General features: G+C 43.8%; 1 protein-coding gene and 1 long non-coding RNA gene across 10 annotated transcripts in view; one reads left to right on the top strand and one right to left on the bottom strand.

The window, feature by feature from the left end:
* The window catches only part of nrxn3a (neurexin 3a), a 232,971-nt gene that overhangs the window by 176,511 nt on the left and 35,429 nt on the right, over positions 1–21,031 (bottom strand). For all 9 annotated transcript variants that reach the window (XR_006008733.1, XR_006008734.1, XM_041972295.1 and 6 more), the window contains exons 4-5: positions 20,036–20,062; positions 18,410–18,421 (exon numbers count right to left, since the gene is read on the bottom strand). Coding sequence is in view for 7 of the 9 variants with exons in the window: in XM_041972295.1 (XP_041828229.1) it covers positions 18,410–18,421; positions 20,036–20,062 (39 nt within the window). In the remaining 2 variants the exon portion in view is untranslated. The remainder of the gene's footprint in view (positions 1–18,409; positions 18,422–20,035; positions 20,063–21,031) is intronic.
* LOC121631438 lies at positions 561–14,382 on the top strand. Its single transcript, XR_006008740.1, has 3 exons — positions 561–774; positions 3,881–3,886; positions 14,372–14,382. It is a non-coding gene; the product is annotated as an uncharacterized LOC121631438 (long non-coding RNA).

Below are 21,031 nucleotides of genomic sequence, written 5' to 3'. Positions count from 1 at the left end.
ATAATTCTGCTTAGCCATCCAGCCCGGCAGATACAGAATAGATGCAGAGAAAAAACCAGGATCAGCAACGGGACAATAATGAATCTGTTTCTCAGTCTTTCCAGGAGAAGCTGTGACAGCAAACAAAGTGCAGATCTGGCAGATGCCAACGGGTCTGTGGCTGGAAAGGAGGCCAAGAAAGTTTTGTTTAAAAAGTTATGAGGAATAATCTGGTGCTTCTTAACATCAAAGGTGTCCTGTAGAGGCTCTCCGAGGCCCAGTCCCCCTTGTTTTCATGAATCTTTAGGGTTCTGAGACACACTCATCATGGCCTACTGCACATCAAACACTGACAAGTTTACCTTTAGAACAAATGTCCTATGAATGAGGCCCCCTACAGGCCACAGAGAAGATTACACGTCCCAAACTGAAACACTCGTACATTTTTATCCACCTGCAAGTTATTTAACCCCAACTGATGCGATGAGCAGCTTCTCATGTCTGAAGCAACCATGAGGAATGACACATCGGGGTCGTGGAGAAGATGTTAGTCTGTTCCAGAAGGATCAGATCATCAAGCAGAGAAAACATCTCAGGAGAAGCAGAAACTACTGGAACTGGGTTAAAACTGTCCAACCATCATTAAAACTGGAAGGATGGTGGGAACCATCGTCTTCCAGGAAGAAATGTGGTCAGAAACACATCCTGAATGATGGTGATCGGTGGTTCAACGTTTGGTGGAGCCAGATGGAAGAAAAACAGCAGTAGAACTCAGGACCATGTTTAATAGTGAAAGTTAGAACATTTCCACATGAACAATGTGAAGGAACTCAAGGGACTGAACAGCTGTGGAGCCAGAAGAAAACCACCAACCAGTGAGGCTAACCAGAGGAAAAGGCTTCAGGTTGCTAGGGAGCATAAAGACTCTGGAGCCATGGAAGAAGGTCATGTGGTCTGATGAGTCCAGATCTACCCTGGTCCAGAGTGATGGAGCATCAGGGTAAGAAGAGAGGAGGATGAAGGGATGCAGCATCATGCCTAGTGCTACTGTACAAGCCTGTGGGGGCAGTCTATGACCTGGGGTTGCTGCAGTTGGTTAGGTCTAGGTTCAGGTCTGGGGTCAGGTCTAGGGTCAGGTCTAGGTTCAGGTCTGGGGTCAGATCTAGGATCAGGTCTAGGGTCAGGTCTAGATTCAGGTGTAGGTTCAGGTCTAGGGTCAGGTGTAGGCTCAGATCTAGGGTCAGGTCTGGGTTCAGGTCTAGGTAAAGCTCTAGGTACAGGTCTAGGGTCAGGTCTAGGTTCAGGTTTAGGTTCAGGTCTCGGTTCAGGTCTGGGTTCAGTTCTAGGTTCAGGTGTAGGTTCAGGTCTGGGTTCACGTCTAGGGTCAGGTCTAGGTTCTGGTCTAGGTTATTCCATCTTCCCTGATGGCTCAGTGCAGGATTCATGGAGCTCAGACTGTGAAAGAGTGGTTCAGGGAACAGGAGACATCATGTTCACACATGGATCGGCCACCACAGAGTCCAGACCTGAACCCCAAGGAGGATCTCTGGGATGTGCTGGAGAAGGCTTTGCTCAGTGGTCGGACTCTCCACCATCAATACCAGAACTTGGAGGGAAATTAATGCAACTCTGGAGGAAATAAATCAGGTCACGTTGTGGAAGCTTATTGGGTAGAAGGAGGAATCATTTCAACCTGGTCTTGGACCTGAAGTTTAAGACCAGGAAACAACAAGTTCCAGATAACAAATAATTCAACTTAAATTGTAAGTTACCTGGTTGCAGGTAGGAAAAGATCCTGGTTACAGCAATAGTGCATTATTTTTATCATTTTGACATTTCACATGCAGTTTTTCTCTTGACCACTAGAGGTCACTTTTCCTTCAGACACATTAAAAACGAACAACTAACCATGGCGTCATTTTTAGGATGAAGATGGAGATTGGGGAATTGTTAAGATATGTAGACATTTGTTAAAACAATCACATCTTTAATAAGCCCCAAAGAAAATGGGGATATTAACATATTTAACTGTCCGACTACATGTTCACACAACCAGGTTTTCCACACAGACCTCACCTTTACGGCCCAGACAAAAATTAAAGAAAAAAAACAGAGAGAAGGTGACTTCATCTGCTGCAGAGTCGGCTTTTTCTTTGTGCTGTTCTCCAAAAAAGCCATCAAAGCTAATTTCCTTTATTGGCCTGCTTGACCAGGATTTAGAGCAATGTGCTCCTCGCTGACTGAAAGCCATTAAAAGCACATTAAAACACCATTTCCCTCTAAAAAAGACATTAGCTTTACATAGACACACAGTCAGATAAGCAGAGCTGTCCCTCACATGAGCAGAAAGAATTAGAAAAATTACAGCCCTGTCATATTAAAGAGCCAAATATCAATACAATTAGTTACTCAACATTGGTGCTCAGAGGTTGGAAAACTCAAAACTACAACATGATATCCAAGGTTCTTCCGATGTGAAATGTACAATGAACCTCTGCTGTTATTGTTCCCTCGGTCTCCTGCAGGCTGAGCAAGGCTGGAATTTAACTCAAGGCGCTCTTTTCAACTGGTTTGTCGCCTAAACTGGACATGGAGACATGTGGCCCTGGACCGGGTCAGGGGTGATGTTCAGTTTTCGAGCCCCACTCATGAAGCTGCAGGATCTGTGGAGCAACGTAGCAGCTTTTCCAGGATCCGCTGTGGAACAATGATTAGATTTTGGGGCTGATCCGGATCACAGCCTGGACCTAGAACCTTTTATAGGATTGTTTGCTCTGGGGAGACAGAAACTGTAATTGTACCCAACTCAAAACTAAAGCCCACAATCATCGTTTTAAAAACAGACCCTGGCTTGGCGGCGCTCTGCGCGCTTCTACCATTAAAGAACAAGTTTTTATTTATTACCATGGACATATTTTAATATATCTGCTGATTTCTCTAAAACCGTGTTTACTAAAATCTGAGCATCAAGTAGACCGTTTATGTTTTATTGTTTGCATTAACGGCCACCTTCAAAAATCCAGAGGGAAAAGAAGCAGCGTGAAACCAAACAGAGGAAGGAAAATAAAACATGGCCAGAACGTGGAGTGAAAAGATGAATGATGTGGTCTAAATGAAATGTCATTCCCAGTAATGGGAAAAGACCCGTGCCAGAAAGCAGGTCACTAAAATTGCCAAAGATGTACTTAAGCAGCGCAGCCTAGAGCGAACTGTTAACATTAACTTTCCACAGTCAGAATAAATGGAGGGAACCACACCACCTCACAACCACACCTTTCCCAACAAGCTCCACTCTCCCTTCTGTTCATGCAGAGCATATTTCATGTTTGCTTGTGCGTGGCTGTGCAGCTCCACGCCGCGGCCGCGTCTAATGACAGGCTGCAGTTTGTTGACTGCAATAGTCACATCAGCCGCAAGGAAAAAATAGAGCCGCCGAACCTGAATTACAGAGCGCGCACACACACACACACACACAGCCCCTGGCAGAAATCAATAGGAGGAGGATAAAATGCACTTCCATTTAATTAAGATAACCAGCGCACTCTCCTCATAATCTGTCTCTCCTCCATCTTCCCTCCTGCGCCGCTACCCGTGTCAATCCCCTCTGGGGGGTGAGAAATGTTGTCGCTAGGAATCTGGATTTAATCGTTTCCCAGATCGACGCCATGTTTTTCTTCCCCTGAAGCGAGTTCTCCCCCACAACCTCTCCGAAATGTCATCTGGGGAGTTTTCTGCAGCCCGAGCGTGTTTGCTTCAGGGCGCTTTGGCGAGCAGAGACTGGTTCTGTCTGACTGGGTCTGACTGGTTCTGTCTGACTGGGTCTGACTGGTTCTGTCCGACTGGGTCTGACTGGTTCTGTCCCACTGGGTCTGACTGGTTCTGCTGTCTTTATAACAAACAGGCCTGAGTGTGTGGTTCTGTACAGTCAGTAACAGGTATGGGTCGGAGCCAAAGGTTCTGGTGAGAAACTGGTGACCACACCCTGGTTCTGGGCTTCAACCATACTAACAAACATGTACACCAGCCGTGAAACTGGCTGGACGGCTGCTGCCTCATCCAACATCAACAAACAGAAGCAACACAGCCAGAAACGGTACGAGCGAGTTAGGAATCATCAGCAGAAGCAGCTGTGGAACATCCATCACCCAACCTGCTGGACGCCTGGCGGCATCGTCCAGAACATCAGACGTTCAAGCCAAATTCGTTTATACAGCACTTTAAAATACAGCGAGTACTGAGCAAAGTACTGAACACTGAGAACACGAGAACGTTTCCACACAAGCATCTCTGGGGTTTCCAGTCTGAAGACGAAATATCCAGCTGCTGATGTCAGAGGTCAGAGGAGACTGGACAGACTGGTTAGAGGTGATGGATGGCAACAGGAAGTTGTTCTTCTTCCCGAAACTGCAGAATCTAAAACAAGTTCTTCATCGTCACCATCCTCCCGGACGGAGCTTTTAAATAGAAAAGGTGAGTTTGGCCAGGAGAAGGTGGAGAAGGGCTGCAGGGAGGTGGCCGAGTCTTCTAAGTAAGACATGGTTTTATGTTTTGTTGACAGTAAAAGTTTAGCAGCACCTGCCAGGTGTTTCATACAGCTTGACCAGGTTGGGCTCCACCTCACCGATTACAGCATCTTAAAGAAGGTGAGGGCGTCTTTATGAGCTTTAATGAGCATCGTTGAAAAGATTGAGACTAAAAGCTTACTGATAATCTGGAGTTAGAAACGTTGGTTCTGGTGTCTGCAGGTAGAAAAGCTGCTAACAGCTCACATCCAACCACCTTCTGCCTCTTAGTGTCAAACACTGCGTTTCATCCTGAACCCCAACACACACACGCACACACACACACACACACACACCTTCACCTCAACCTGAACCTCACTTAACCTTCACTCTTAAACCTTAAACCAAGTCCATATGAATGAAGACACTCTGCTCCCACGCTGACCCGAGGCCTCATGGGAAACCGTGATGTCAAGTAAAATCCCAAACTGGCTTCCATAAAAACACAAAAATTCACACATTCATCCTAAATATTTCCACCGACGTGCTGTCATATATATATATATATATACTGTATATATATATATATATATACATATATATATATATATATATATATATATATGCATATATCTGTATGTATGTGTGTTATGTGATTTTTTTCTTGCTCGTTTTCCTGCCTCTGACATCAGATTTCAGGACTAAATGTCCTCCTGCTGTTTATTATATCCCACATACTAATACTACTATATTTTTCTTTTTATTAACTGATCAATCAACTGAGAGAAAACGTACAATTCTTCTTTCACCTGAAACATAACAGCTTCCTCCAGAGTCCTACAAAAACATTTACTACAGTCTATCACGTTGAATAAATGAGTAACAGTGACAAACAAAGCTGATATAAGGACTGCGATAGCAGGGACGACGTGTTTTTTTTAATAAATGGAAATAAAATCTGCTGCGACTTTCACTGAAATCGACTCGACCGACAATCAAGCTCGTCCTGATTGGCCGATTCAAAGCACACAGATTTTCAATGTGAAACCACAAGATGAATGACAAAGCCAATCAGGGGTGAAATCTGTATTAAATGAAGTATCTCCACTGCAGGGTTTTAGATTCCACACAGACACACCTGCGCCGTCGGTCCTGCCGACGTCCGTGTGTGTGTTTGAGAGTGTGTTGTGTTGGTGGTCTGGAGCAGAGAATTCCCAGTGCTCATCATCTCCTGATTATCAGCCTCCTCAAGGTTAGCAGGAGCACACACCTCCATAGTGCAATCAGACCTGATTAGCTGATTAGCATACTACTTGCATAATGTCGTCACATTTCATTACCCATTGAGTGTGTTCATCGCTGCTCCCCAGGAAACACTCACACTCCCACGCGCTCGCTGTGCATCACACACACGGCTACACAAAACATTTTAACATTTTACCTGCACACGATGATGTTCAGAGGTCTTTATAGAGAAAATCGCCTCAACATCATTGTGCGTTTGTTATAATTTATCTGTAACTTTGGGTATTTGCAAACACATGCGCAAATGCACACACATGCACACGGTTCACACTGCCATGAACTGGGACTGGAGTCTACAGACCCCAAAACATGGGAAAAGCTTTGGTGTAACGTCTGCATGTCATTTTCTCAGGATAGATTAACCCAGCAGCTGTTGTGTGTGTTGCACCATCTTGCAGTGCCGCCATTGCCGAGGTGGCGAGTCCTAACGAGCTCATATCAGCAGACATGCTTCATGGATATCTGAACTGACGTTAGACGAGGTCCACGGTTAGTGATATGGGTACCTCATCTGGAGATCTCACAGCTGTTTTTTTATATCAGTATGACTTCAGTGTATCAAAGTAAACTCTGATTCATCTGATAGAAAAACTGATTTTCATAACTGACCATGGAATGTAAAACACTGACTGGTAAATAAGTTGTTTCAAACTCTTGCAAAGGCTGTTTATTTTCTATTTTGTCAGATATTTGGTAGAGTTTAGTAACTAGTTTAGGTGAGTTTATCTGTCACACAGTTCAGCAACGTGGTGATTCAGTTTTACAGGATAAAAGAAGCGTAATTTAACATTAAAACAAAAGAAACTGGAGAAAGAAAGAACACTGGATAAAAACTGCATTAAAACATGATCCAGTTTAAAGAACCAGATCCAGATCTGGACTGTAAATAAAAACTAGTCCATGCAGCAGAGAACAGGTGGGTCTTTAACCTGGATCTAAATAAACTGAGTGTTTCAGCTGATCTGAGGCTTTCTGGGAGTTTGTTCCAGACATGTGGAGCATAGAAGCTGAATGCAGCTTCTCCATGTCTGGTTCTGACTCTGGAACTGATAAGAACCTGGATCCAGATGACCTGAGGGTTCTGGTAGGTTCATACTGGGTCAAGAGGTCTCTGATGTATGTTGGTCCTAAACCATTCAGAGCTTTCTAGACCAGCAGCAGAACTTTAAAGTCTATCCTCTGACGGACCGGCAGCCAGTGTAAAGACCTCAGAGCTGGACTGATGTGGTCCACTTTCTTGGTCTTAGTGAGGACTGGAGCAGCAGAGTTCTGGATCAGCTGCAGGTGTCTGACTGATGTTTTAGGTAGAACCTGTAAAAGTACTGTTACAATAATCAAGCCGACTAAAGATGGAAGCTGGACTAGTTTTTCCAGGTTCTGCTGAGACATCAGATCTTTTACCCTTGATGTGTTCTTAAGCTGATAGTAGGCTGATTTTGTGGTTCCCTCCAGGTGTTTCTAAAAGTTAAGGTCTGAGTCCATCACTACACCCAGATTTCTGGTCTGGTTGGTGGTTTTTAGTTGTATAGACTGAAGCTCTGTGGTGACCTTTAATCGTTTCTCTTTGGCTCCAAAAACCATCACCTCAGTTTTGTTTTTGTTTAACTGGAGAAAGTTCAGACACATCCAGTCATTAGTCTCCTCAATAATAATAATAATAATAATAACTTTATTTGTATAGCACTTTTCGAAACAAAGTTACAAAGTGCTTCACAGCATTTAAGAACACATACACAAAGGTAAAACAATAAAACATGAATTCAAAAGAGACAATAAAATTAATTAATAAAAACAAATTCACAATAAGAAAGCCATTCTATAAAAGTAAGTTTTTAATTTAGTTTTAAAAGTGCTAACAGTGTTGGCTACCCTGAGCTCCTCAGGCAGAGAGTTCCACAGTTTAGGAGCTCTGACTGAGAAGGCCCGGTCTCCTCTAGTGAGGAGACGGGAGGGGGGCACAGTCGGGAGGCTCTGACCTGAGGAGCGCAGGCACCGACCCGGGACATAGGGGGAGAGCATGTCACAAATATAGGTGGGGGCTACACCATGGAGGGCTTTAAAAGTAATTAATAAGATTTTAAAATCAATTCTAAAGTTGACCGGTAACCAGGGTAGGGAAGCTAAGATAGGGGTGATGTGTTCATGTTTTTTAGTGCCTGTTAAAAGTCTTGCTGCAGAGTTTTGGACCAGCTGGAGACGACTGAGCAACTTCAGACCTAAACCTGAGTATAGCGCATTACAATAGTCCAACCGGGAGGAAACTAGTGTGTGTATCACCTTTTCCAGGTCAGACTGGGAAATAAAATGTTTGATCTTGGCTATATTGCGAATCTGATAAAAACAAGATTGGACAACCTTTGTAATCTGAGGGCTAAAATCAAATTGTGAATCTAAAATAACCCCCAGGTTACGGGCAGATGGTTTTACCAGATTGGATAAACTATCAAGAGAAGAGAGATTTTGAGTGACTTGAGATGGACAGAATAGAATTATTTCTGTTTTTGATTCATTGAGTTCTAAAAGATTTTGGGACATCCGGACCTTTATGTTGGAAAGACAGTTAAAAATGCGAGCGAATGATTCAGGGTCGTTCATAGCCAGCGGGACGTATAGTTGTGTGTCGTCTGCATATAGATGGAAATTTATATTGTGGTTTTGAATGATTTGACCTATGGGAAGCATGTAAATGGAAAATAAAATAGGCCCAAGGATGGAACCTTGTGGAGCACCGTATGATAGGGGGGCCGAGGAAGATGAAAACTCTCCAAGTACTACAGAGAATGACCGGGATGAAAGGTAAGAGGAAAACCAAGATAATGCAGAGTCAGTAATGCCAATAAAATTTCTGAGACGCTTTAACAACGTGGCGTGGTCAACTGTATCGAATGCTGAACTTAAATCAAGTAAAATTAAAATTGAACATAGACCAGTATCAGCGGCTAAGAGCAGGTCATTGGTGACTTTTAAAAGGGCAGTTTCGGTACTGTGGTGTGAGCGAAAGCCGGATTGAAACTTTTCAAACATGTTGTTATCATTCATGTGCTCAGTCAGCTGGATGGCAACAGTCTTTTCTAAAAGTTTGGCTAAAAAAGGCAGATTTGATATAGGTCTGAAATTGTTCAGGTCCAGAGGATTAAGTGAGGGCTTTTTTAGAATGGGTCGAACTACAGCACTCTTTAGACCAGGAGGGACACAACCAGACGACAATGAACTGTTAATAATAGAGAGGATGTGGGGACCCACGGTGTCGAAGATGTCCATCAAAAATCTAGTGGGCAGAATGTCTAATTTGCAGGTAGTAGGATTTGCATGCTGAATAAGATCCTTTAAGTTGGATAAAGAAATTTGTTTAAAATGTGTCAGTGAGGACCCAGTTTGGTTCGGGACATCAAAGTTGCCAGGGGCAGGTGGAATGTTATTCCTAATGTTGGCAATCTTAGTAACAAAATGAGTGAGAAACTGCTCACATTTTGCAGCAGAAGCATCGATAGGAGGGGTAGGAGAGCAAGTAACTAAGTTTATTGTTTTAAACAATATTCTAGAGTTGTTGCTGTTTGAGATTAACTCTGAGAAATACAATTTGCGTGCTTCATCCACTGCCAATTGGTAGGCAAGCATATGGTGTCTAAGGTTTTCTAAAGATACCACAAGTTTATCTTTTTTCCATTTGCGTTCTGCTTTTCTGCATTGTTGTTTTAACTGCCTCATATGATGATTAAGCCAGGGTAGGAAATTCCTTTTGATAGGTTTTGTTTTATATGGGGCAATAGTATCTAGAATTTCCTGGCATGTATTATTGAAATTGTCCAGGAGTTCATTTACTGATGACACATTTGTTTGCACATTGCTAATCGATGCAGCCAGAAACATGGTGCTAAAACTGTTTGTTGAGTTGGGTTTGAAACTGCGAGTACGGCTGCTTGATGTAAGCTTTTGTATGGCGGAATGCAAGTTAGTTTTGAATGAGACACCCTTATGGTCAGAAACACAGAAATCCAAGAGGTTTACATTATCAATGTCAACTCCGAGGGAGAGGACAAGGTCAAGAGTATGTCCTCTGTTATGGGTTGGATTTTTTACATGTTGGACTAAGTTAAAAGAATCTATAAGACTAATAAAATCAGTGGTAAAACTAGAAGAACTGGGACAACACACATGTATGTTAAAATCACCAGCAATTATCACCCTATCATATTTGGCAACAGTGCACACAAGAAAATCTGAGAATTCTTCAATGAATTCAGTGGTGGCTTTAGGTGGCCTATAGATAACAGCACAGAATGTAGGTTGTGGGCCACAGAGAAGAAAGACCAGGGATTCAAATGAAGAAAACATATCATTAGGGAGGGCGGAGCATTTGTAATCAGATCTATAGATCACCGCAATTCCACCTCCACGACCAGACAATCTTGGGTGATTAAGGCTAGAGTACTCAGGTGGACAGGCTTCAGTTAAGGGGATAGTACAGCCAGGTGTGAGCCATGACTCAGTAATAAATAAAAAATCAATATTATTTGACTTGATGAACTCTTGGCAGAGAAAGGACTTGTTTGTTAGGGACCTCACATTGAGAAGACAAAAATTAGTTGTGCGTGGGGTAAGAAAAGGAGTAGTAATTTTAACCTGAATTAAGTTTTTTCTAAGGCAAAAAGGAACAAATGATTTTAATTTGGACCCCATGGCACCATGGATTCTCTCCCGTACAACTGTTCCAATGGGAAATACCTGCAGTGGCCAGCAGGAGGCGACCTCAGCTGTGGTGGAATGTGCAGTCATCGGAGAAGAAGAGGCAGAGCTCACAGTGGGGGTGTTTGATGTAAATGTAAACAGTCATGCACGTGTGCAAGTTTGCACCGCGTGTTGCATATTAGCCGCAAGTATGCGGCAACCCGACCTGTTCGGATGAAGGCCATCTCCACAAAACAGTGAGGCACGGTTCCAAAATAAATTAAAATTGTCAATAAAACTAACATTATGGGAACTGAAGATTGAGTGGAGCCAAGTATTAAGTCCAAGTATTCTGCTAAACCGGCCTGCGCCGCGGGACAACGTGGGAATGAGGCCTGAAATGAAGACACTCAGTCTTACAGAGTTGAGGAATGTGAGAAGCTCAATGAAGTGTTTTTTAGTGATTTCCGAATGCTCGTGTGCTGTATCATTAGTCCCCACATGAATTATGAGCCTGTGGACTGTGACAGGAGCTGACTGCAGGATGACCGGGAGTTTACTTAAAACATCGGAGACTGAAGCACCAGGAAAACAGTGCGTAACTGCATTGAAAAATCGGATGTGTTTTATGATTGAATCTCCAACTATCACCGTAGTAGGAGAAAAGAGTGGCCTTGGTGGGGATGAATGTAGGATGTCCTGGGGCTGTGAAGAGATTTCAACTGGATCGTAGTTTCTCATGTCGGAGACAGGCTGTGGGACAACAGACTCGAGTCCCGCGCATTGCGTTGCCAGAGGTGGTGTGGAAGAAGGAAAAACACCCCCGGAGCGCCGGAGCACAGCCTCTTTGAGGAGTCTATGGCGGCGGGAGGCTGAAGTCATAGGCCGGGCTGTGGAACGCTGAGGGATCCGGTGGTGTCGGGTGTGTTCGGACACTGGGCCAGAAGATGGACGAGTCTCGGGCTCCACCAGAACAGGAGCAGCATCAGCCGGACCATCACACAGCAAAGCAGCACAATCCTGGGTACTCCTCCGGAGCGCAGGGAAGTCAAGAGAGGACTCCAGGTCTGGAGGGACCTGTGCCGCTCTGCTAGTACGAAGGGGCGCCGGGGAGTCGATAGCCAGAGCCGCGTATCTGTTCGACAGGCTCAGGGGCGGCGATCGGGACAAATTTTCTGATATCCTCGTTGGTCTGCGGACAAATACCTCTTCGTCTGATATCAACCCTGGCCTGGGAGTTGAACAGAAAGAGGGCCGTGGGCAGGTGGATGGATCCCATGGAGCAGTGTCCTGAAGAGCAACGCTGAGTGAAGCAAGACGCTTGGATTGTCCACAAGCCACGTCCATAAGTTTGTGGAGGAGTACTTCTTTTTTCTTCAGCTCAGCTTTGAGACGCCGATTGTCCTCCTCAAGGTCAGTAATAATACCAGCAGCTTTTTTAAGAAGTTCTGTATCATTGGTACTGTTAATTGTAGCATTTACTTTGCATGATGTGTTGAGACCAAGTGACACATCTGAGCTGGGTGACGCCATCTTAGCCGGGTTTAGGGTGTCTGACTCAACAGTATACAATACATTTAGCCTGTACGGGGCCTCGGTGTCCTGGTGACATTGTAATATATACCTGTGTGTCATCTGTGTAGCTATGGTAACTAATGTTGTTCTTTATGACCTGTGCCAGTGGGAGCATGTAGATGTTAATCAGAAGAGGCCCCAGGATGGTACCTTGGGGAACTCCACATGTAATTCTTGTCTGCTCAGATGTAAAGTTACCTATTGACACAAAATACTTCCTGTTCTCTAAATAAGATTTAAACCAGTGCAGTGCCAGAGAGGCCCACCCAGTTCTCCAGTCGTTTAAGTAATATATTGTGGTCGACTGTATCAAATGCAGCACTGAGGTCCAGTAAGACTAAGACTGACATTTTTCCATCGTCTGTGTTCAAACATATGTCATCATTAATGACTTTGGTCAGAGCATCTCGGTGCTGTGGTGCTGTCTAAAACCTGACTGGAAGACATCGTAGCAGTTGTTTTGTGTTAAAAAATCATTTAGTTGATTAAAAATGGCTTTTAGATGATCTTACTGAGAAACAGAAGATTTGAGATCAGCCTGTAGTTCCTCATTTGTGTCTAGGTTGTCCCTTTTTAGCAGAGGTTTGATTACAGCTGTTTTTAGAAGTTCTGGGAAGATGCCCAAAGTTAAAGACAAGTTAACAATCTGGACCAGATCTGGCTCCAGAGTCTTGAGACCTTTTTGAAGAAACCTGTGGACAGGATGTCCAAGCAGCAAGAGGAGAAGTTCAGCTAACATAAGATGTTGCCCAGATCTTTGCAGTTAATGGGATTAAACTGTGTCATGGTGTTAAAACTGGTTTCCATGGACCAGTATGTCTCCTGAACTTGCTGATGATGAACCAACTGCTGGTCTGATATTCTGGAATTGTCTGTGAAGAATGTGGAATGTGGAAGCATAGAATTTAGTGTCAGACCTAAATCTACCCTGTTTTTGTTGTTGGGATTAAAGTTCAGCGTTTGTTCGGCCATGACAGCATGTAATTCGTCCTCCGCTCTCTGATTGGCCAGTGTTTCGTTAGCGAACACACTGGCATCAGCAGCGAATTATCAACCACTTCCCGCTCTGTGTCACACAGACGGTGGTAATCTTCATAAGTAAAGCTCTGTGATCTTCACACTCCCGTCTTACCACCGTTAAAGTTTTTATCTGTTCGAACAGCCAAGAGACGTGGCAGACCGTCCAGACTCCCCCGACGTTATGAAATAATCTGACTCATCGGTTCTGCTCTGACATGCACAGAAATGCTACCTCAGCAATGGCAGAGGCCTTTACTGTGAAATGTAACATTGGTTTTAATAGAATATATCTAGTGGATATCACTTCATTTTAATCTAGTTGTTAGTAATATTAATCTTAAATAGGTTATATGGACTTTGGAGGGCAAAATACTGAGTCATTGTAATTAAGTAAAGAGGAATGGTGACGGTGGGGAAGCAGGGTTTCCCACAATGCTGTTCACCTCTATTAAAGAAACTTTGCACTTTTACTTTTACTCTAGCAGATTAGTACTATTTGAATGACAATACTTTTTGAAAGTACTTTTGTTTTTTTTTATCAATAAATCGAATGACACAAAAAGGTTTCTACTGAGCGATAATTCAGCTTTCACCATAGTTTCCTTTACAGACATGTTCTAGAAGTAAAAACACAGTTTAGCTATTAGAAAGATGATTGATGATTAAAATAAAGGATTTTTACTTGATGCAGGGTCGTGTGACTGCTGCTGGTCGTCGCTGTGTGAAAGCAGTAATCCAGGTAGCTGCTGCACCTGGTCTGACCTTAGAGTAGAAACCCCGCCCACAACAAGCCAGTTACTTTAACTAAGATGGACTCGTGTGTTGAAATAAAAACATTTTGTCAAACGTTGCTTCTAATTCATGTGAAATTTATCAAGTTTCTTCCACAATCTCATGAACTCACAGCAAAGTTAAATCGATCACGTTCGTAAAGTTTGACCATCTAAAACCTTTTTACTGAATTCTACTCAACCACCAAATTAACTAAAACTCTTTTTTGAGGCAACAAGTTTGTTAAGTAAAACCAACTGGTCAGATTTTACAGTGTACTTGTGGTGTGCGTCTACATGTGTGTGCGTGGCTGCTCCTGCACACGTTGAGTTTACATCTGTCAGCTGTCGTGTGTTATAGATGTTCTGCTTGGTTTCTATGAATCCGGTTGGATCTGCTGTTTGTAAAAAGAAGAAAAAATGCTGAGTTTTCCCTCTAACTCTGCCTGTGCTCTCAGTTTGTTACAGGTTTCATTTCATTTACTGAAAGATTTTTATTTCACCCTCAAAACATGGCAAGTACTTTCTTTTTATCTGTGACGTGTTAAAGAGATATCCTGAATCCCCTGAAAACGATTGACTCTAACATGAACCAAATGAAAGAACTCTGAGCCTGGATTAGTCCAGTGTTCAGATTATTCAAGCAAATTTGTACATTTTGGCAATATAAGACCCAATTTGTATATTTGAAGACAAAACCTCAGATTAAACCAGGAGTTTCATGGTGACACGTGTTCGTTATGAAGTGCAGCCTGTTCACCTGCAGCCTGTTCACCTGTAGCGTCTGGCCGTAGACGTTTCCATGAGTCGGGATGTTTAACTCAAACGTTATCATGAGAGGCTGAAGGTTAAACACTTGTGTGTGAAATATTAATGTTTGTGCATTTTGTGTGTAAATTTGTAATTTCCAGATATTTCCTTGTGTTACTGAACACATATCTGCAGGAGTCTGAAGTTAGACACGACTTGGTTTACACAGTTCACAAACCATGTTTGACTCGTGCGCGACCACACCAGCTGATTTCTCTGCAGCTCGCCGGCCATCATAAAGATCATTAGTGGTCAGAACTTAAAATCTAATTTCTGAAATTATGTGTGAAGCTTGAAAAGCAGAAGCCTGGGTGGGTGAGGGGATACTGGGATGGGTCGGGAGTGTGTTGGTGTTGCCACTGCTGTTCATTGGCAAACGGAGTCTTCCAGAAAATCACGGCACAGCGTGGAACCGCACACGCTCGCCAAGCGTGGCCGTGGTCTGAATCACATGACCAGGTGTGGCTGGGTTCCAGTTTCTACAGGCATTTGTTTTCATACTGTCCAGCAATGCTGTGTACAGATGGTGTTTATCAGCAAATGTGAATATCAGCTGATCCATTCAGCCATCCTCAGGCATCTATAAGCAGACACGCTCATGCCTTGGACCACATCACCACGTCATGCACAGGCCTCAGGATTCACACCGATGAGCTGAAAGCTGGTTTCTGGTCTGGCTGAATACTGAGAGGACGGCAGGTCTGAGGTTGAATTTTAAAAATCAGAGTTATGGTGTATTTTTATTGGAGTTTTGATTCATTCCAAAAACTTCACAATGATCTAAAGCTAACTAAAGACGTTAGAATGATCAGTCTGCATTTTCCCACCCAGCAGATTAACAAACTGAATGAGAGAAGCAGCGTCTCAGACCTGACGTTTCACGTTATGACATCAGCTCGCAAACATGTACATACAATCAATAAAAAGTTCCCGCACACTACTATCTGGTTGGACCTCCTTCGTCTCTGATCCCAGCAGCTTCTCTGTGGCATCGTCTCTAGAAGCTTCCACAACGTGACCTGATTTATTTCCTCCAGAGTTGCATTAATTTCCCTACAAGTTCTGGTATTGATGATGGAGAGTCCGACCACTGAGCAAAGCCTTCTCCAGCACATCCCAGAGATGCTCCTTGGGGTTCAGGTCTGGACTCTGTGGTGGCCGATCCATGTGTGAACATGATGTCTCCTGTTCCCTGAACCACTCTTTCACAGTCTGAGTCCCAATAATCCTGCACTGAGCCATCAGGGAAGATGGAATAACCTGCTCATGCAGGATATTCAGGTACCAGCTGAACCTAGAGCTGTACCTAGACCTGAGCCTAGACTTGACCCTAGACCTGAACCCAGACCTGGACCTAGACCTGAACCTACACCTGATCCTAGACCTGAACTTAGATCTGACCCCAGACCTGAACCTAGACCTAACCAACTACAGCAACCCCAGGTCATAGACTGCCCCCACAGGCTTGTACAGTAGCACTAGGCATGATGCTGCATCCCTTCATCCTCCTCTCTACTTACCCTGATGCTCCATCCCTCTGGACCAGGGTAGATCTGGACTCATCAGACCACATGACCTTCTTCCATGGCTCCAGAGTCCAGTCTTTATGCTCCCTAGCAACCTGAAGCCTTTTTCTCCAGTTAGCCTCACTGGTTAGTGGTTTTCTTCTGGCTCCACAGCTGTTCAGTCCCTTGAGTTCCTTCACATTGTTCATGTGGAAAAGTTCTAACTTTCACTATTAAACATGGTCCTGAGTTCTACTGCTGTTTTTCTTCCATCTGGTTCCACCAAACGCTGAATCACCATCATTCAGGATGTGTTTCTGACCACATTTCTTCCTGGAAGACGATGGTTCCCACCATCCTTCCAGTTTTAATGATGGTTGGACAGTTTTAACCCAGTTCCAGTAGTTTCTGCTTCTCCTGAGATGTTTTCTCTGCTTGATGATCTGACCCTTCTGGAACAGACTAACATCTTCTCCATGACCCCGATGTGTCTTTCCTCATGGTTGTTTAGGAAACGAGAAGCTGCTCATCGCATCAGTTGGGTTAAATAACTTGATGCAGCTGAAAGATGATCACCCTGCAGGAATTATCCAATGGGAGGCTCCAACGTGTTAGCTTAGTTAAATCCAGGTTGACTTTTTTTTATTTTACCAGGCAGTAATTTTTCGTGAAGTGAAGGGACTGTGGAAAATATGTCAGATGGATTTCAGACTCATGGCTTTTGGCATTAGAGTCAACAGACGGCATCCTCCATCCCTCCTCCCTCTTACAAGCAGCAAGACATGGAATATTAATATCATCCTAGAGAGAAAACCTCCATTAAACTTACACATAACCACAGTCATCGTGTGTCACTGAGGCACCGTCATGTTGCTGCAGGCTGGAAAACTCATGAAAGATGATCTTAAAGGTGGAGAAGGGAAAAAGAAGCCCATCTTCCCTCCATCACTGGTGCTGGGTTATCCCCAACCTCAGTCTGGCTTGCTTACCAGCAGCCACTCAAGCACAGAAAATCCAACTGTCCACTATCCTCAGCCCCTCCCACCCCATCCCATCAGGATCCGGTCAGGATCACACGTTAAGGGAAGATTTCAGAAATCAGACCTGCAGAGGGACGTTGGGATTGACACCTGGGTCTGCAGAGCTTTTCATCCAGTTTCAGCTGAACTTTAAGGATTAAATCTCTAATGAGCTCATATCAGTTTAAAAACAGCATAAAGGTTAAAACCTGTTTTTCCAGAAAAAAACAAATAAATGTTTATCAGAACAGATTTCAACCTGCTGGCGGTTCCAGGAGGAGCTGCTGGAGGCGGAGACGGCCGAACGAAAAACAGAGAAAGCACCAACAGATAAGAGAGGCACAGAAAAGAGAATCAGATGTCTAAAATGAGGAAGAAGCGTTTGGCTTCAGCTCATGACAGTTGAGTTCGATCCTGTCCGTCCTGCTGCGCCACCACTGAGCCAGAATGCAGCGGGAGTCTGTGTGAGCGAGGCCTAATAATGTCGGCCATCTCGCCGAGGGATTAGACAGGTGGTGAGGGGGGATCTCCAGGAACGCAAACCTCCTCCTCAGTGAACGGGGGAAGCCATTACAGCTGAACGCCATGGACCAATCAGCCTTCTCAGATCTCATCAGTAACGAGCTGGACCGTTGATAAAAATTAGTTTTAATCCAGGAAAATGAGTCACATTCAAGGACTTGCAATTCTGAGTGGTTTCATGCTGGTTTCTGGACGACCCGGTACTAGAAGATGGTCCCGATGAAGAGGACGACCCGGTACTAGAAGGTGGTCCCGATGAAGAGGACGACCCGGTACTAGAAGGTGGTCCCGATGAAGAGGACGACCCGGTACTAGAAGGTGGACCCGATGAAGAGGACGACCCGATACTAGAAGGCGGACCCGATGAAGAGGACGACCCGGTACTAGAAGGCGGACCCGATGAAGAGGACGACCCGGTACTAGAAGGTGGTCCCGATGAAGAGGAGGGTGAGTGTCAGGTTTCCGTCCTGCTACAGTAAATTATGAGTCCTGCTGTGAAAACTGATCCAGTGACGGTTTGTTTTACAGCGTACACTGAAGGTCTTTGAACCCATCACAGAACACACACACAGAAAACACACAAAGCTTTCTTTCTTTTGCTGTTGGCTTAACACGAGCACCCTGACTAAAAGCATCCAGAAGAGGAAACACATTAAACACCACACTCAGACACTCACAGAGCAAGCGTCGCATTTCATACCGGCGGAAAAGGAAAGATTGGGAAAAAGCTGTACCTTTGCTTTTAGCTAGAAGAGCAGGAGGAGGCGGAGAGTCCACGGCCAGACAGGGAGGAAGAAGAGGAGGAAGAGTGAGTTTCAGTTCCAGCATCCACCGTATACAGCATGTCATGGAGCAAGTGAACACGTGGAAGCACATAAAACCCGATCAGCAGTAACGACAGAAGTCCTGGAATATTTCTTTCTTCTTCAGTAAAATGCTGGAAGTTAAACTGGATGTTTGATGATTCCAGTTTAACCTGAAGCCGGTTCTGTAGTTACTGCTCACCTTACATACATGTTTATCCACCACTCATAAAATAAAATGAAACCGGGCCATTCTGCACCATCTTTGTTGTGTTCTTCTCATCTTTCTCTGACTGGAAACAACATTTTTACCCTTAAAAACTCCTCACTTTTAACATTTTGGAACTTTGTGTTTCTCACAAGAAAGAAAATCTAAATATTCACAATTATCTTTCAGTTTTTCTTTAAATCGCTTCATATTTAACGTATTAAAGCTTCATCTGCATATTTCAACACGTTTCAGAGCACGTACAGAGAAACAGTTCGTATTTGTATCATCAGATAATCTGTATTAAATCAATATTATTATTACTTATTTATTTTTAGACATTTGTATTTTGCAGACTGAATGAGTCTTACTGTCCTGCTCTCCAAGTCAGAGGTTCCCAACCTAGTTTCTTTGAGGGAAAGTTTCTTGAGAGACTTAAATCTATTCACACTGGTTCTGAACAGTCAAAGCCTCGTGGACCCCTTCTGTTCTTTGGGCGAACCCCTTGGAGGTCACGGACCCCAGGTTGGGAACCACTGATCATGGAAATTCAGAATCAATTTATCACAATGTTGGACCGAAAAAAATGCCATAAACAGCTTTAATAATCACAATGTGACTCCCTGAGTGTATTTATATGTTTTTAATGTTTAAATGTTTAATGTTCTTTTATTTTTATTAAAGGTCGATAAAAGTATTTTAATTTATTTGGACTGAAAATCTTCCATTCTGAAATCAGTGATTTATTCTAACTGGTTTAACTTTAATAATTACATGTATTCTGTTTTGTTTTCGATAACATGCAAATGGGACGTTTTCATTCCCAGTTTTTCTCCAGTTAAACTTTCAGTGGTTTCCAGGTTTAAAAAGAGCTCAAATAAAATAAAATAATAAAGTTACTGAGACAGAGAACACATATCAGTTCATTTATTCATTTTAATATTTTAATTTTATATATTTAATTCTATATTAATTTGAACCCTAAAGCAGGAAACTTAATTAAATATTTCATTGATTTTGTTGTGGTTTTACTGAAATGTAAAGATGGATGAAACTGACCTGCAGACTGAAACCTGAGACGCTCCACCTGTAAAGCTCCACCTGTAAAGCTGCTGACGTCAGAAATGTTTCCACCGTCCATCTAAACTTCAGGATTTCTGTCTCTTATATGTTCATAATAAAAACCAAAAAGTGGAAACTTGTTTGAAGAAGTGGCAGAATGACCCGTTGTGTCTTCAGAAAGCTGAAGAATCACACTGCATAGAAACGTGCACGTCCATGCACACAGTCCACACCACGGCATGCAGCACGGCTGGAAGAGCGAGCGTAGCAGCAGGAGAGATGCATACCTTGTTCTGCCATCATATGTGCGAAGCCTTCAGGAGGTCAGAAAGGAGGAGAAGGAAGGAGAACACAGTGTCAATACTCTCTGGTATTGCGGTGAAACATGCTTCTCCTGAGAGGAGAAACATGACATCCAACACACACACAAGCCAAAGCTTCCTGCGTCGGACCAGGAGGCTTCCTCACCAAACAAAGACACACATGAAGCTTCAGGAGAACTCACACTGACCTTCTACCTGGAACTACTGCTCAGCTGGAGAGGACCAGGACATTCATGTTAGCTGCTTCCTGATGGTAACACTTCCCTCTAACAACCACCTCTCATCAGGACTGAACCCGGGTCCGTCTCAAACCACCTGCTGGGTCACGTCTTCACTGAGCGTTTCTGTCTGAGCTCTGCTTCTCGCGAGGATGATGACATGAACGTTTACATTTGAAATGAGATCATTAGTTGGATAGAAAACTAACGAGAGTGAACTTGTTCCATGTTTCCTCAACATGAAGAGGAGGCACAGACTGGAGGAGCATCACTGGTCCAGGAGGCTGATCTTCAGACGTCTCCTCCTCCTGTCAACCAGAACCAGCCCTTACGGAGTCTAACACTCGCAGAGCAGTTAATGAATCATTTTAGGAGGTTTTTCTTCCAGAATGTCTGGAAATGAAAAACCACCAGGCTTCCCATTATCCCAGACCCTGGTTGGGGTCTTCATGGACAGGATCTTGAGGAACATCTGGGACAGGAGTGTCCCCTCTGCTTTATGGGGACGATGGACTCTTCAGACCTCCACTTCGTACTGGATCAGTTCACAGCTGAGCGTGAAAGGATCAGGGTGAAAATCAGCTCCACCACATCCGTGGTTTTCCTGGTGCTCCCTCCAGGTTGGAATGACTTCCTGCCTCAAGCGGAGGAGTTTAAGTATCCCAGGGTCTGGTTCATGAGTGACTGACAGGCGGATCTGGGCTTCATCGGTCTTGGAGATGGCGCTCCATCTCTGTTCCAA

This window comes from Melanotaenia boesemani, chromosome 20, assembly GCF_017639745.1.
Source record: "Melanotaenia boesemani isolate fMelBoe1 chromosome 20, fMelBoe1.pri, whole genome shotgun sequence".
Lineage (NCBI taxonomy): Eukaryota > Metazoa > Chordata > Actinopteri > Atheriniformes > Melanotaeniidae > Melanotaenia > Melanotaenia boesemani.
The sequence above is the reverse complement of the archived record's forward strand: the minus strand, read 5'-3'. Positions and strand labels throughout refer to the sequence as shown.